The 15,379-nt window shown below is 54.7% G+C and overlaps 2 protein-coding genes across 5 annotated transcripts; both read right to left on the reverse strand.

Moving 5' to 3' along the window:
- Positions 1–1,470: 1,470 nt before the first annotated feature.
- Positions 1,471–2,785, reverse strand: FOXS1 (forkhead box S1). The gene has a single exon (XM_015099819.3). It carries the CDS (start codon positions 2,722–2,724, stop codon positions 1,732–1,734), a length of 993 nt encoding a protein of 330 aa, XP_014955305.3. The 5' UTR covers positions 2,725–2,785; the 3' UTR covers positions 1,471–1,731.
- On the reverse strand, positions 1,471–15,326 carry LOC106991529 (interferon regulatory factor 4-like). 4 transcript variants are annotated; one of them, XM_027977055.2, is made up of 8 exons: positions 14,973–15,326; positions 9,145–9,334; positions 8,749–8,849; positions 7,820–7,916; positions 7,636–7,701; positions 6,367–6,738; positions 5,785–5,903; positions 1,471–5,551 (listed from the first exon to the last, which is right to left on the reverse strand). In XM_027977055.2, exons 1-8 carry the CDS (start codon positions 15,201–15,203, stop codon positions 5,441–5,443), a joined length of 1,287 nt encoding a protein of 428 aa, XP_027832856.1. In that variant the 5' UTR covers positions 15,204–15,326; the 3' UTR covers positions 1,471–5,440. The 4 variants fall into 4 exon arrangements, with proteins under 4 accessions (XP_027832856.1, XP_042085922.1, XP_060252999.1 ...); XM_042229988.1 differs by having other exon boundaries at positions 1,471–5,903; XM_060397016.1 differs by lacking the exon at positions 9,145–9,334 and having other exon boundaries at positions 1,471–5,903; positions 14,973–15,112.
- Between the last annotated feature and the right edge of the window lie 53 nt (positions 15,327–15,379).

Raw genomic sequence — 15,379 nt, forward strand, 5'->3', positions numbered from 1 at the left:
CATCCTGTCCCCTTCTGGCCACAAGGCCGCCCAAATGGGACACGACGTCCCCCCGCTGCTCCATGGGTTCCAGGCTGTGGCCCAGCACACATGGTGGGGAGGGTCCCCAAACTGGCCAGGCATTTCCCCACCCCCTTCTGGCCGCACTGAGCCTCCCACCCTGCAGGTCCCCCCTCCACCCCAGCTCTGGAGTCTGTGGGAACCAGACAGCTGGGGCCGTCCAGCCGGGCTCGCTTCCTCCCAGGCCTCAGGGGACTGGCTGAGGGAGGAGGGAGCCGCAGAGACTGAAGCCAGCGTGGCTGCCTGCCCGAGAGGGGGGTTTCTGGAGGGAACTGGGCTGCCTGACTGATGAAGGGGTCTCTAGCCTCCTGGGTATCATCTCGTGGGACCCAAGAGCCTCCAGCAAAGAATTCTTGGCTCCTGTCTTCTCTCCCTACACCCATGATCCAGACGGGGGACTGAGGTCCCAGAAGCAAGCCATCGGCTTCAGCAAGCCTGGTGTTGGAAGGTGTGGGAACAGTGAGGTTTCAGGTCCCTAAGTCTGTTCCTCTGATGGGGGACATGAATATACCCACTTCTCCTGCTTCCACCCAAGGGGGCAGCTGAAGAAGGCCAAAGGTCAGGGCTCAGCCTCTTCTGAGCTGTACCCTGGATAGCCACCCCCTCCCACTTTAAGGGAAATGTTTTCTTAAAGAGACACCAGGAGACTTCAGAGAGCTGTTGGCTCAGGGAGGTCTCCCAGTCACATGGGAAATCCAGACAAGGGAAGTGTGCCTGCCTTTTGAGCCTTGGGCTCCCTGTCTGTGTTAGGGGTGAGGGGTGGCTTTTTAGCCCTGGCACGCCAGGCTTCAAAAAATGCCCCCTCCCTCTGAGGGGGTGACCCTATGTGCCACCCTGCAGCCTCACTCAAACTGCAAGTTAGGATTGGTTGTTGGGGGGTAGGGGTGGGGGTGGGTAGAGCCACACAGACCTGGTTTGGATTTCTTCTCTGCCACTCATTTGCCATTTGGAGCCAGAGCTAGTGAGCCCCAAATTCTTTGAGCCTCAGTTTCTACCACTGTAAAATGGGGATAACATTCTGTCCCACACATATATATATGAGAAGATATATATGAGCCCAGGACAAGATAAATACCACAAATGGTCACAGGTATTGTGGCTGCTCATCATGAGGGAGCCGAGTCACAGATTTTGGGGCTGGAGGGTCAGCCCCTCAGTGCCGCCCAGCCCCAACCCTGCTGGGCATCTCTCCTGATTGGATCCCTCCTCTCTCTCTCTCCCACTCCTTGCTCCCCCTTCCTCTGCCTTCCTGGGAAACCTCCTGAGAAAGTCCCCAGCAGTAGAGAGCCTCATGTGAGACATATCTATCTGGGGTCCCCTGCCCCTGCCATTCAACCCCACAACCACTCCCACTCCACATGGAACCAGGCGTCCTGGTATTCAGCTGCCAACCATCCAGCAGACTGACCCTCATCATCACACTGGCTTTATTGGCCCTGAGAGCCACAGAGTAAATCCCCAGGGGGCCCTGCTTCCCCTCACCCCCAAGTCTGTCCAGAGGCCCTAGGGCTGGCTGAGTGTTCACCGCTGCAATCTTGGCTTTCTGTCCCAGATGTCGTGGGCTTGCCAGGCCCGTGTCCTTTGAGAGCTCCCCAGATCCCAGAGTCAGGCTCAACCTGGAGGGCGTAGTTGGCAGGGGCTATGCAGGGACGGCCTGAGGCCGGCTGGCCTTCATTCAAAGAAGAACATTCCTGGCGTCCGGTACAGGCAGGGGGTCAGCCCCAATGGGTAGCTGGAGCTTCCCTGGACAGGGAAGCTGCCTGCAACCCAGGGTTCCTTGGGGTCAGCTGGCAGGGGCAGCGGGGCCCGGAGGGAGGCTGGAGGGGTGGATGGTACAGGGGAGGGGGCTGCTGAGGCCAAGAGGTGCTCGAGTCCTGGGTCAGTCCCCATGCAGAAATTCAGCGCCTGCAGCCGGCACTGGTAGCTGCTCCCGATGGTGGCCTCGGGGGTCAAGAGGGGTGCAGGGGCCTTGCTAAACCCCTCAGCCTCAGAGAAGCTGGTGGGAAAGCCAAAAGCAGGGCACGAGGAAGACGAGGTGGCCCCAGGGAGCTCCCCTGGGCCTGCAGCCTTGGGCGTGGGGATCTCCTTGGCCTCTGAGGGTGTCTGAGGTCTGGCATCAGTGGTAGCCGGGCACATGCTGGCTGGCAAGGCCCCCATCAGACCCCCATAGCTTAGGCCCTTGGGTTCCAGTGGCTCCGGTGGGAATGGGCACTGTCTGCTAGCTGCGATGTCGGGGGCTCCTGGGTCCTGGCTGGTGGCTCGGAGGGGTCCACGGCGTGCTTTGGTGGGGCCCTTGGCGCCCTGGGCACCTGCCCGTCGGGTGAAGCGCCGGCGGCGGCGCAGAAAGCTGCCATGCTCGAACATGTCATGGCAGTCGGGGTCCAGCGTCCAGTAGCTGCCCTTGCCCGGCTTGCGGTCATCGCGGGGCACCTTGACAAAGCACTCGTTGAGTGACAGGTTGTGGCGGATACTGTTCTGCCATCCCGGCCGGTTGTGGCGGTAGAAGGCGAAGCGGCCCATGATATAGCGGTAGATGCCGCTGAGTGTGGCCCGCTGCCCTGGAGAGTTCTGGATGGCCATGGCGATCAGGGCGATGTAGCTGTAAGGAGGCTTGGTTGGCTCGGCCGCAGGGGCCAGGGGCCCGGGTGGGGGCGGCTGCTGCATGCTGGCCGGGCTGGCCGGGCTGCCGGAACCGCAGAGGCCAGGCACGATGTCCAGGGCTGGTGTCCGGCACAGCCTGCCCAGGCTGGTTAAAAGGCCCACTGGCCCAGCCTCCCAGCCTGGAAAGGCAAAAAGGGGTGGGCCCGCCAGGCTGCCCTCCCTTCCTCCCTCGCTCCCCTCCCCCCAGGCTCAAGAGGGGCGGGCAGCAGAGGCCAGGATTGGGAAGCTGTGAGCAGCTGCCCAGGGTGAGGAGGCACGTGAGGGAAGGGACTGAGACCCTCAGCCCACGTGTGCTGGCTGGTGGTGGTGGTGGAGGACGGACAGGATGTGCACCTGGGCGAGACAGAGACAGAAACCAAAAGAGATCCAGGCAGAGAGAGAGAGAATGAAGAAAGGCAGGACAGAGAGGAAGAGAGGCGGGGACATAATAAGAGGGAGACAGGAACACACAGAGGAGACAGGCGGAGACAAGAGACAGCAAGTGGACGCGAAAGGGGAGACACTGAGAGCCAGCCCCGTGCACAGGCGCACGTGCGCAGAGCACAGAAAAAGAATAACTGAACAAGAGAGAGAAATCCACCAAGACAGGACGAGGGAGACACACACACACGCAGACACTCTCAGGAGAGAGCAGAGGTAGGATCTGTGGCTCAAGCACAGGGAGCTTTGTGAGAAGAGCCTCAGGGGCCTCTTGAATCCCCACCTCTGGTTTCCTCTTTCTCCTTTCCTCGTCCTCCCAGGCCCGTGATTCTCTTTCTCCTCCCCGCAGTGCAGAGCACTCGGGGTCACACTGTTCCTGCCCTTCTAGCACTGGGGTCTGCAAGAGGTGGGGCATCTAGGGTGGTTATGAGAGCCAGCCCAAACCTGGCTTGCTGGGCGCTGGCGCCCTCTAGTGACTAGTATGGGGAGGACAGACCTCAGGCCAGAGACATCCCCCTTCCCAGAGGCTCTCAACCAATTCTCTGGCTGAGCCTCAGTTTCCCATCTCTAAAATGGAGCTGATGACTCTGCAGTTGTCCAGGCTGTGGTAAAGCTTACACGGAATCCAGTGCCCTTTTAGAGTTCTGGCACCGAGTAAGGGTTTGGGCATGACGAGGACTGTCACCTTGAGTTTCTCCGATAGCTGCAGCCTTAGGCTGGGGGTACAGCGAAGCCCAGGACAGTCAAGGCTTCTGAAGGATGAAGCAACCTCCACCGTGCTCTCCCAGCCCCAAGCAAACCAAGTCAGCCGGCACCTCCTGCGTGCCACTGACATGCTAGGCCAGCTCCCCTCCCCTCTCGACAGTTGCTTCTCAGACTGACTCTGCTCCAGAGGCCCTCAGAGTAGATGAGGAATCTGAGGCTTAGAGAAGTTAAGTGCCTTGCCTGAGGTGGCACAGCTCATGAGAGACCAAAGCTGTGATTTCAACTCCGAAGTCTGGACCTCCTTAATGCTACTCCTTCTGTGAGGGGCAGGGGTAGAGGACAGTTACCGGGCCACTGCTGCAAAACAGGTTTGTGACCCCCAAGAGAATAGGGACCATGGTCTGCTCTATCCCTGGTGTGCAGCATTTGCCTGAAACAGAGTAGGTGCTCAATAAACATTTGTAGAGTGAATTTTAAAAATAGTGATTTGACTGACTTCTCTCCTTTGTGGAGTCACACAGTTTCTCCTCTGTAAAAGTGGCTTATTTATGTACCACTGAAAAATTTATTACATTGCCATCTGTAAGAGAACTCCCATAAATAAAGTCAGAAATCAGAAAAGGTAAAAGGTCTGATATTTGGGGTAGAAAACAGTGACTTTACTGACAAGGCAGGGTCACTGCCTTCATGGTGGAGGGGGTTCCCTCCCAATCCTCACAGACTCCCTACAACTCACATTTTGCAAAAATTGGTGGGGCTTGGGGATGGGATGGACTCCTGGCTCCCACTTAGATTCCTATCCTAGGCCTGCCTCAGGTTCTCCAAAGTCAGTATCTACAGGTGGTGGTTTAGTAGTTAGCATTCAAAGCCCCAAGTTCAGGTCAAGTCCTCTGTTTTGGGAGCCCCGACCCCCACTACCGCTTACCCCCTCCAAAGAAGAGAGACTTGTGGCAGGTGGAATGAGGGTCTGGAAACTCAGAACCCCTCAGAAGTGTGACAGTTCTGTTACTGGTTGGGCTTCAGTCTAAACCATACCAAGGGTTTAATTATTAGTAAACTCAGCCACCCCTCCCCACCCCCCCCCCCTTTTTTTTTTTTTGGCCAGACTGTGGGGCTTGAAGGATCTTAGTTCCCTGACAAGGGATCCCTCCAACCTGGGCCCCCAGCAGTGGAAGTGCAGGGTCCTAACCACTGGAGTGCCAGGGAACTCCCAGTAAACTCAGCTTTAAGCAAACTTTATAACGGATCAACTGCAGTTAAGAGTCTGCTTTAGGTAAACCAGTGTAGACATGTCCGACTCTCAACAAAAAGATCAAGCCTTGTTTCTGTCCTAATTGTTATTTCTGGAGCCTCAAGGTTGAGTTTGATTTCCAAGCCTGATGCCTCAGGTCCAGCTGTCTATCTCTGCGCCTGGTTCCCAGGCTCCAGCTTGGTGGCTGAGTGGTTGAAGGCTGTGACTGGCTTCCACTGTCCCAACCTACCTTAAATCCCCTGGCTCAGTTGGGGCAGGACTAGGGTGGGATCTATACCCTGTGGGGAGTTTTTTAGTGGGTATGGTATGAAGAAGAAGCCGCTTAGGGCTGACTCAGCTGCATCAGAGGGTGATTGATGCTGTCGGGGATGCTAGGCTGGGAACCTGCCACCCGGGCACCTGGCCGTGAATCTTCGAGTGCAGGAGGAGTTCCCTGGCGAAGACTGGCTCCACCTGTGGGGTGAGAGTGAGGTGGAGGAATGAGCCAAACTTCTCCTAACCCACCCACTTTGTTGAGGGGTGGGGAGTGACAACCCATCTCCACATGCATTTTCACACAGGAGGTCTTCCAGATCAGAGGTCATATGGCAGGTCAGGGGCAGAGCTGGGACTGGAGGGAGCAGTGAGAGGCTATTTAGAGGGGCTGGGTGGGGGGTGGTTCTCCGCTGGTGTGGAAAGTGACTCACATGGGCCATAATGAGCCGATCCTCGGGCTGGTCCGGGGGCCCCGGGTACTCCTCACCAAAGCACAGCCGGATCTGGTATTCGGGCTCCGGGCGACCATCCTGTAGGTGGGCTCGCAGTTCTACGGGCACCGAGATGGTGGGGTCTGGGGTGGGGGGATCCCATCTGATGCCCACCTTGTGCTCATATCTCCTGACCATGTCCTGTAAATCCACATCCCCCATGTGCCCAGGCCCACTTCCACATCCCTATGCCTGTCTCATGTCTCGCTTCTAATTCTCAGGCCCTGTGCCTCGTGCCCTAGGCTCACTACCATGCCCACTGCCACTCATCTATGCCTATCTTGTGCCCAGTGCCCCAATGCCCACCTTGTGCTTAATGCCCTAAGACAACACGTGCCCAGGTCCTAGGCTTCTGTCCCACACCCAGCGCCCCAAGCCTGCCACAAGCCTACACCTCCACCTGCTGCAGGCCCATGTCCGTATTCGTTCCCACTCTCGGTGTTTCCGTGTCATGTCCTTTGTTTCCAGGTCCATCCCAGGCCCAGAATTCTCAAACCCGTGGCCCGGCTGTCGCGCTCTTACCCGCGAGGAAGCGGCGCGTGTCGAGCAGCTGGCAGGTGCGCTCGCGCTCCAGTTTGTTGGGCTGCGCGCGGTGCGGGGCAAGCGGGCCGCGCCAGTACACGCGGCCCTGGCAGAGGCGCTTGGCGAAGACGCCCTCGGGCGCCACCCACAGCAGCACGCCGCGCTCCAGGTGGGGCAGCAGGCGCCGCAGCACGTGGGCGCTGGCCGGCGGCTCCGGGAAGCGAACCTGCGCGACCCTCGGCGGCGGCCCCAGCAGTCGCTCGGCGGCCGCGGTGGCCGCGCGCGGGCTCAGGCTGCAGCCCTCGGCCGCCAGCGCTGTGGCTTCGCGCACCAGCTCCGCGCGGTAGAAGAGCCGCACGTGCAGCCAGCAATCTGCGGGAAAGGGAGCGGGCGCGCCCGGCGTTGGCGGCGCCGGCTTCCCCTCCATCCACACGACCGGGCAGAGGACCCAGCGGTCCTCCCGGCCCCCACCTCAGGAATTTCTGACATTCTCTCCCGTTAAGTGATAATAATTCTAGCAGTAGTGGTGGTGGTAGTATGTAATTGCAGCTTCCAGTGTAACTACTTTCAACGGATACATCTAACTACCAGGATGGAACTGGTAGTTGAGCTTCAAAATCAGAGTTTGGAGCCATCAGTACAATGAGGGCGTGATACTGCTGCCCTCCTAGCCCCAGTTTCTGGAATTCTAGGAGCGTCTTCCCAGCAAGGATTTTAGTGCTGGAAGAAATAATAATAATAGCAACAACAATAAAACAGCAGCCTCCAGTTAGCAGTATGCTCAGTGGTTAGGGCTGTGGGCTCTGTAGCCAGGCCCTTGGATTCTAATCTCTCACTGCCACTTAGGAACTGTGGCCTCTTAGTAACTTTCGCAAGGTTACTGTGTGGCTTTGGGCAGGGTTCTTAATCTCTGTGTCTGGCTTCTGCATCTGTAAAATGACAGGAATGGCAATATCTATCTCACAGGGCTGTGGGGAGACTTAGAAGGATGCCTGGCATAAGCTACTGCTGCTGCTGCTGCTGCTAAGTCGCTTCAGTCGTGTCCGACTCTGTGCGACCCCATAGACGGCAGCCCACCAGGCTCCACCGTCCCTGGGATTCTCCAGGCAAGAACACTGGAGTGGGTTGCCATAGCCCTCAACAAATGTTCGCTCTTGTTATCTGGAGTCTGCATGGGTGCTTTGGGTGGGAGACAGAGGCTACTTGGCCTCAATCCTGGGCCTTCCCAGTTCTGCACAGTGGTCAGGAGAGGGCCTTCCAGTTCTTTACCAGGGTTGCTGAAATCCTCAGAGGGCAAAGGGCTCCAGGGGTGAACGGGATTCTGTGCCTGGTAGCCTGGGGAAGGAAAAAAGCAATAAGGCATTGTCTCACCCTGGGTGCCTTTACCCTTACAACAAGGTCACAGAAGAGGCCAGGGAGGGGGCAGGGTTGGGTGAGGAGACCCAGTCCTTACTGTGGTCAGCCAAAGGGCTTGGGAGCAGGAAGTCCTGCTGGGCTAGCCTGGAGGGCTGCTCCTTGTCCTTATCCTCTGTGACTAAGCTGGATACATCCTGAGCATTGGGAGGAAGGGTGATAAGGGTAGGAGATGAGACCTGTGGGCCACAGGAGTTCCCAGACAGTCTGCACTGGGGCAGATGGAGGTCTGGGCAGAATGGAGGGCAGCTGGGGTTAATAGGCACTTTGAGGTTTCAGAGCTGAAGATTCTTTTTCCCCACAGATGTAAAGAGAGAGTTGATGGGGTTTTTGGAGATGATGGGGTCAGAGATGAAATTCATTGTGGTAGGGAGAGAAGTGCTAGGAGTGAATTAGGAGATGGAGTGACAGAGATGGGGGGACAGAGCGATGGATGGAATGGCGCCCGGGGGACAGTGGAATGAACCAGGCTAATAGGGTGATGGGGATGGAGCAATGGACTGTAGATGAAGGAGGAGACATGTCAGGGTGGAGTAAGAGCGATGCAGACAATGATGGAGACAGAGACGACGGGAGATGATAGAGAGCTAGAGGTGATGAAGGTGAAGGGAATACAATGGTGGAACTGGATTTGGTGGCATGAGTGGGGACACACTGATAGACCCAGTGATAACAGGGGAGAGGGGTGAAATGGGAGAAAATAGGATTGATGCACAGGAGGGATGGAGGTGAAGGTGATGGAGACAATGGGACAGAGATGGTGGAGTTAAGGAGAATAGAATGAAGGAGCTGAAAGTGATCGCAGAGATGGAGAAGAGGTAGGAAGCAGAGCTGATCGCGGGATGGGGACAATGATGGCCAAGACCTGGTGGAGAGGATGCGGTGATGCACTGGAGATTGTAGAGGGGCTGGCATGCGTGCGAGGTGACTGGGTTGGCAAGGCTGCAGGGGCGAGAAGGACATGCTGACCTGCTCTTCTGTCCTGCAGCCTGGCTCTGTCACTCCTCCAGGGGGCTTCTGCTGGCTCTGAAGAATGCCCTCCTCTTTACTGGGAGCACAAGCCCTGGTAACTGGATGGAGCAAGAAACAGTCCGTGGTTTCATGGGCCCCAAGGTGAATCCCTTCAACTTTGTCTGAGATGATTCCAGCTCACTGCATGATCTCAGGCAAGGCTCACCTCTCTCTGGGCCTCAGTTTCCTCTTTTCGGAATGGGGAGATAAACTTTAAGCAGCCTTCTATGTTTACCAGCCCATGATTTTAAGCTCAGTAAGTTCACTCTTTCCCATTTTACAGATGGGCAAGGTGGAGTCCTTATTGCCTAGAGAGCCATTCTAAGCTTCTACCTCCAGGGGGCAGTATGGTACCTGGGTCGTGGGCACCATCAGACAGGAGCCTGTAGACCTTATAGGGGTTGGAGATGTCCAGCTGGCTGCGCTCAGGTACTTCACAGAAGTCAGCACTCTTGTTGAGGGCACAGCGGAGCCGTGTCTTCCAGGTAGAGGGATCCTCCTTGTCAATGCCCTCTAGGTGCTTGCCCTTGTATATGGCCCAGGCCTGGGGATAAGCAGGGGAATTGGGGAGGAACGACCTGGGAGACAGGGCTGGTGCCAGGGAAAGGGATGAGGACTGCCTTGGCTCCCACCCTTTTCTCTCTTTCTCTGCCCCTAGGCTCCTCTGTTCCTCCCTCCCTCCATCCAACGCTTATCTCTTGAGCTCCTGCTCCTTGAGCAAGCTCAAGTTATAGACTGAAGGGGGAGCAAGATAGACATCCCTGTTCTCAAGGAATGCAAGTCTAATGGGAGAAGGCAGCCGCCAACGGCTGAAAAGAAATAATTATATTCCAAATTATGGATTGTGAGAAATAAATAAATAATACAATGGGACAGAAAATGATGGCAGTGACCTGCTAGCTGCTGCTAAATCACTTCAGTTGTGTCCGACTCTGTGCGACCCCATAGACGGCAGCCCACCAGGCTCCCCCGTCCCTGGGATTCTCCAGGCAAGAACACTGGAGTGGGTTTCCATTTCCTTCTCCAATGCATGAAAGTGAAACGTGAAAGTGAAGTCACTCAGTCATGTCCAACTTAGCGACCCCATGGACTGCAGCCCACCAGGCCTCTCCGCCCATGGGATTTTCCAGGCAAGAGTGCTGGAGTGGGGTGCCATTGCCTTCTCTGGACCTGCTACCTGGAGAGCCGTAAATGAAATCCACATCTACTGCACCATACAAAGTGGACTCCGGGTGACCAAAAAAACAAAAGTAAGGTGAAACCATAAACCTAATAGGAGATTATGTAGGAAGAAATCTTCTAGGGGGCAGATAATGTTTCTTAAACAAAATTTTGAGGGCATGAACCATAGGCAAAAAATTTGCAAAGTCTGAAATCAGCAAGGGGCTAAGATCTAGAACATATGGGAACTCCTGCAAATCAAGAAGAAACAGAGAACAACCCCAAAAGAAAAAAAAATCTTATCAAAGGACACCAATGGGTTGTTTACAGAAGAGGCAACCAGTAGCCCACGAGCATAGGAGAAGACGTTGTGACTCATTAGTGCCACAGAAGTGCAGATAAAAGTATGAGATATCACCTGTAAGCTTACAAAATTTAGCCAGTTGGCTAAGCCAGCTGGCTGGGATGTGGACACTGTTAGTGGAATGGGGGCAGAGTTTCTGGAGGGTACTTAGGCATGCCTAGTCCAGTTAAGTATAAGCATAGCCTGTGACCAGAAATTTCAGTTCCCAAGGCATTCTCACAGAAGCTCATGAAGGGACCAGATTCACTGCAGTTATTTGTGGTCCGGAAAGAAAATTTGTGTCCATCCCTGGGAAAGTAGGTGTGTGTGTGTGTGTGTGTGTGTGTGTGTGTGTGTGTGTGTGTGTGTGTGTGTGTAATAGATACCCACTATAGAGTCTGTACAGCATCTAGAAACAAATTAGATGGACAGAGAACAAGAATAGATCTTCAGAGCTGACCCTGAGTGAAATCAAAGTAAGATACAGAATGAGACCTACAACACAAGACGATGTCCCTAAGATAAGAACATACACGAAACGGCAATGCCTGGTTTGCAAGAACACGTATAAACCAAAGATACTCATCAAACACATTAGAGTGACTGCTACGGTTGTCGTTTGCTGTTCAGAGGCTCAGTCGTGTCTGACTCTTGCGACCCCGTGCACTGTAGCCCGCCAGGCTCCTCTGTCTACGAGACTCCCCAGGCAAGAATACTGGAGTGGGTTGCCATTTCCTTCTCCAGAGGATCTTCCTGACTCAGGGACTGAACCTCTGCCTCCTACTTGGCACTTGGGAAGCCCAACTGTTATGGTAGAGGGACTAAATAAATAAAAAATGGGAGGGACTGCTTTAGAGAGGGTTATCAGAAAAGGCTTCTTGGAGGAAGTGGCATTTGGGCTGAAGCCTGATGGAAAAGAAGGAAGGAGTCTGATGAAGAACTGGGGGAAGGCTGTTCTTCCCAGAACAGCAAGGGCCAAGGCCATGGGGGTGAGCTAGATTTCAAGGAAGGCCAGTGTGGAGCAGAGTAGTCAAAGGGGAAGACAAGAGATGTCTTGCTTGAATTGATCACATTCAGGAATCAGTGGTGGATTGGGCGGGGCGGGGGGGGGTGGGGTGGTGATTTAACTGATAAATCGCACTCAGTTATTGCTCTTGGAGATCCCAGGCTTACTGGGACACCAGACGAAAGCCACATTTCCCGTGTTGGTGTCTCTTGCCAGGGGTGAGACCTTTAAGGCTTGATTTTGCTGTCTGTAAACAGTGCTAATAATACCTAACCTCACGTGGTTGTGGCAGGTGTAAGATGAGTAGTCTGTGTAAGATGCTTAGCACAGCACCCGGCACACAGTCCGTGCTTGTTTACTGCAGAACTTGTTCATTCTATTCATGATGCTCTAACTCAAAGGTACCCTGGGCTGAAGGCTCAGGTTGCTATCACCAAGCTGAGAGAGAGATCTTTGGGAACATTGCTGTGCCCCCCAAGCACATAGAGTGGCGCTTGGCACCCAAGAGATGCTCAGTAAATATTTGTGGGATGGACTGAGTTTGGCCTTAAAGGATGAGTAGGAAATTGCCAGGTGAAGTGATATTCTTGGCGGGATAACAGCTTGAGCTGAAGTGTGGCATGAGGCACGCAGGGGACAGTGAGCAGCCTGGCATGGCGAGCTGATATACGTATGTGAGGGTATATAGTTGATTCTCATTACTCATGGTAGCTGTGTTTCATAGAATTTACAGATACACTGAGTACGGGGACACTGAACTATCGCTCCTAAAGGAAATACAAGGCTAAGTCCTTGTCCGCCTCTGGTACATCAACTGGTCAATACATCCTGTTTATCAACTAGTCAATACATAACCTTGTTTTATGTGTGTTTCTGTTGAAGGACACCTTATTGAATATAAACTGTTGATTAATTTACAGTGAACTGATGGCCAACAACACTATAACTCACATCTGAAAGGAACTTACCTTATACGGGTATTTTCTCCAAAAGGCACATCACACCCTTCCTGTGTCAGGAGTCCTAACAAAGCTTCAGCACTGTGTGGGCTTGGGGGTCATTTTAGACAGTGAAATCACCAACAGAAAGCACAAAAAGTATCAAAAATGTGGCACTAAAGATTGTCTCTGAAAGGATACCTGTGAAAGGACAGTAGAAGAGCTGAAACTGGGGTTGTCACCTTGTTCAGCCTCTGCTGGAAGTATGCATATTGGTGACCCAGTTTTTTTTTTTTTTTTTTTCCATTCTGTGAATGACTGCAGAAGTGCCTTGAATATCAATTGGGGGATTATACATAATTTCAGCAAGCAAGAGAATTTGTCAACATGCAATCTGTGAAGAATGAGGATCTACTGCATGTGTTGGGGGAAAGGAAAAGAGGAATTAAGGAAGAAGACAGACTGAAGTTGGATTATGAAGGCCAAGCATTATCCTGTGGGCTCTGAGGTACCAGGAGGGCATGAAGCCAGGGGGCCACATGTGTGTGTCACTAGTGGGTTGAAGGATGGGTCAAAGCACCCCCAAAGAGGGATAGGGAGGGCCAGTCCACAGAATCTCCCACTTCTGAACAGCACATAGCCTTAAGGTACAGGCCAGGTAACCACCTGTTCGACACTTAATGAGTTCCTTCCGCGGGCCAGGCATTGTGCTCCGGGTCACCACCCGCAGGCAGCTGGAGGAGGCAGAGTCATACAAGGCACTTATAATTCATAGGGAAAGTTGTTCAATGGAGGAAGCAGAAGGGATCAGGGCTGACTTGGAGAAGCACTGAGAGCTTCCTCAATGCTTTAAACAAATGAATACATCAGGGGAGGCTTGTCTTCAGTAGGGGATGTTTATGCTGAGCATGATGGGATTTGGCCGGTAAAGGAGGAGAGGGTGTTCCAGGCAGGGGGAACGGAATGTACAAAGGTCTCCCAGTGAGAGACACAGGAACCATTTGGAAAGTGAAAGAAGTATCTGGCTGGGTCTGAAGTTGGGGAGGGAGTGGGGAGAGGTGGACAGAGGCCAGAGAGGAGCAGTTTGTGCAGGGCTCTGAGGTCCTGGTAAGGAGTTGGGACTTAATTACAGGAGCAACAGGAAGCCATGGAAGGAATCTGAGGAGGGGAGTGCAGAGGCAAGATTTACATTTAGAGTGATCCCTCTGGAGGACAAAGGGGAGAGCCAAGGGACGGGAAAGCAGGGCACTCAGTTGTCCTGGTGAGAGATGATGGAATGGATCCAAGTAGATGGCTGAAAGAGCAGTTCTGCAGAAAGAGCCAAACACCTTGGTAATGGGTTAGAATGAGATTGGAAGAGAGGGGAGCAGCCAAGGTTCAGGTGCCTGGTTCTGCAGTCTGGGTGGTGGGTGATGCCATCTCCCATTTTGAAAAACAATTTTGCAGTGGGGAGCTGACAAGTGTGGTCCTGAGGAGGTGCTGAGTTTGAGAGGTCTGGGAGTGCTGGACTAGCAGGCTTGGGGCTTGGAGGGGAGGCCGGGAAACACTGGGCTCCACGCTGAGGCTGTGTAAGGAGAGTGGGACACCGGGAGGGAGGCCCAGGAGGGAGTGCTGCGAACATGGAAAGAGGAGGAGAGGGGATGGAGGCTGAGAAGCAGGGGCCCGGAAGGCAGGAGGAGAACAGGTCAGGGTGGGAGTGGAGTGGGCACACAGAGATCCTGGGAACCAAGTGAGACTGTTTCAAGGAGGAGGAGGGGACCACTAGATGTAGACCAACTGAGGCGGGGGAGGGGGTGTCTAAGAAGATGATAGCAATGGCATTCTGAGAGACAATTAGCGACATCAGCAGGAGAAAGAGAAGCCAGACTGGGGAGAGGAGGAGCTGAGGGGCTATGAGTGAGGGAGTTGATGACCAGAAGGCCCTTTCTAGATGCCTTATACCCTGTGAAAGTAGAGGGGAGCTACCAGAGAAGCAGGAGCTGGAGGCAGCTGTGGTGTTTGGGATGGTGGCAGCGGTCTGGGATGTGGCTGGTTGCTTATTGCTCATGGAAGAGATCCGAGTTAAAACCTTGATGGGAAAGAGACAGTTTGAGAGGAAGTTAATGGTGACTGAAGAAAGACAAGGCATTCCTGGAGGAGGTCCCTGAGAAGGGCTGGTGTTGGGAAGCACAGAAAATGTCCCGAAGTTGCTGGGGTTAAGCGTTTAGGGGTGGGAAGTGGAGGGAATTTCCATCTGTGGCAGTGGTATCTAATTTCCCCAAGAGGGTGAAGTACCCTAGTGGGTGAGGACGGTGCAAGTCATGCAGCCCTTGGCTAATTCGCTTTTAAGAGGGTGGGCTTCCCAGGTGGTGCTAGTGGTAAAGAACCCTCCTGTCAATGCAGGAGACATAAGAGACTCCTGCATTGATCCCTGGGTCTGGGAAGATCCCCTGGAGGAGGACATGACAACCCACTCCAGTATTCTTGCCTGGAGAATCCCATGGACAGAGGAGCCTGGTGGGCTACTGTCCATGGCGTGAGGAAGAGTTGGACACAACTGAAGCGACATAGCAGGCACCCACGGGAGGGTCTCCCATACGTAGAAAACATTATCATCAACCTAGAGACAGCTGAGGTTAAGGGCTGAGCGAGTGGCCCGAGATAACAGCGCATCAGGTCGCCCCAGGCGCTGGGACCGCGTGCATACAGAGCCCTCCGGGAACCAAACTTGGGACCCCCGCCCCCACTCCCTTACCCTGAAGAGCGCAGCGTCCTGCCGCACCTGGTAACCCTGCTTGGCTGCGTGCTTCCAGGGGATGCGGAAGAGGGTCTTGCCTGCGTCCTCCCAGCGCAGCCCCGCATAGCGCCCGCTCTCGATCTGCGCCACCAGCCATTCTCGGAGGCGCAGGGGACCCCCGGCCCCCGCCATGGGTCGCCTGCTGTCGGAGACCTTCCCTTCGTCCCTCCGCCAGGGGTCGCCGGCCATAGGGGAACGAACGCAGTGCTCCGGGAACCAGGTCTGGGGCGCGCGGGTGACCGAACCCCAGGGCGACAGGGGATCGCGCTCCGGGGCCACCTGGACAGCGCGGAGGCGGCGAAAGCGAAAGTCTGGGTAGGAAGTTTCGCTTTCCTTTCTGCTCCCTGGAGGCCTTTTCGCCCCAC

This window comes from Ovis aries, chromosome 13 (genome assembly GCF_016772045.2).
Source record: "Ovis aries strain OAR_USU_Benz2616 breed Rambouillet chromosome 13, ARS-UI_Ramb_v3.0, whole genome shotgun sequence".
NCBI classification, from domain to species: Eukaryota; Metazoa; Chordata; class Mammalia; order Artiodactyla; family Bovidae; genus Ovis; species Ovis aries.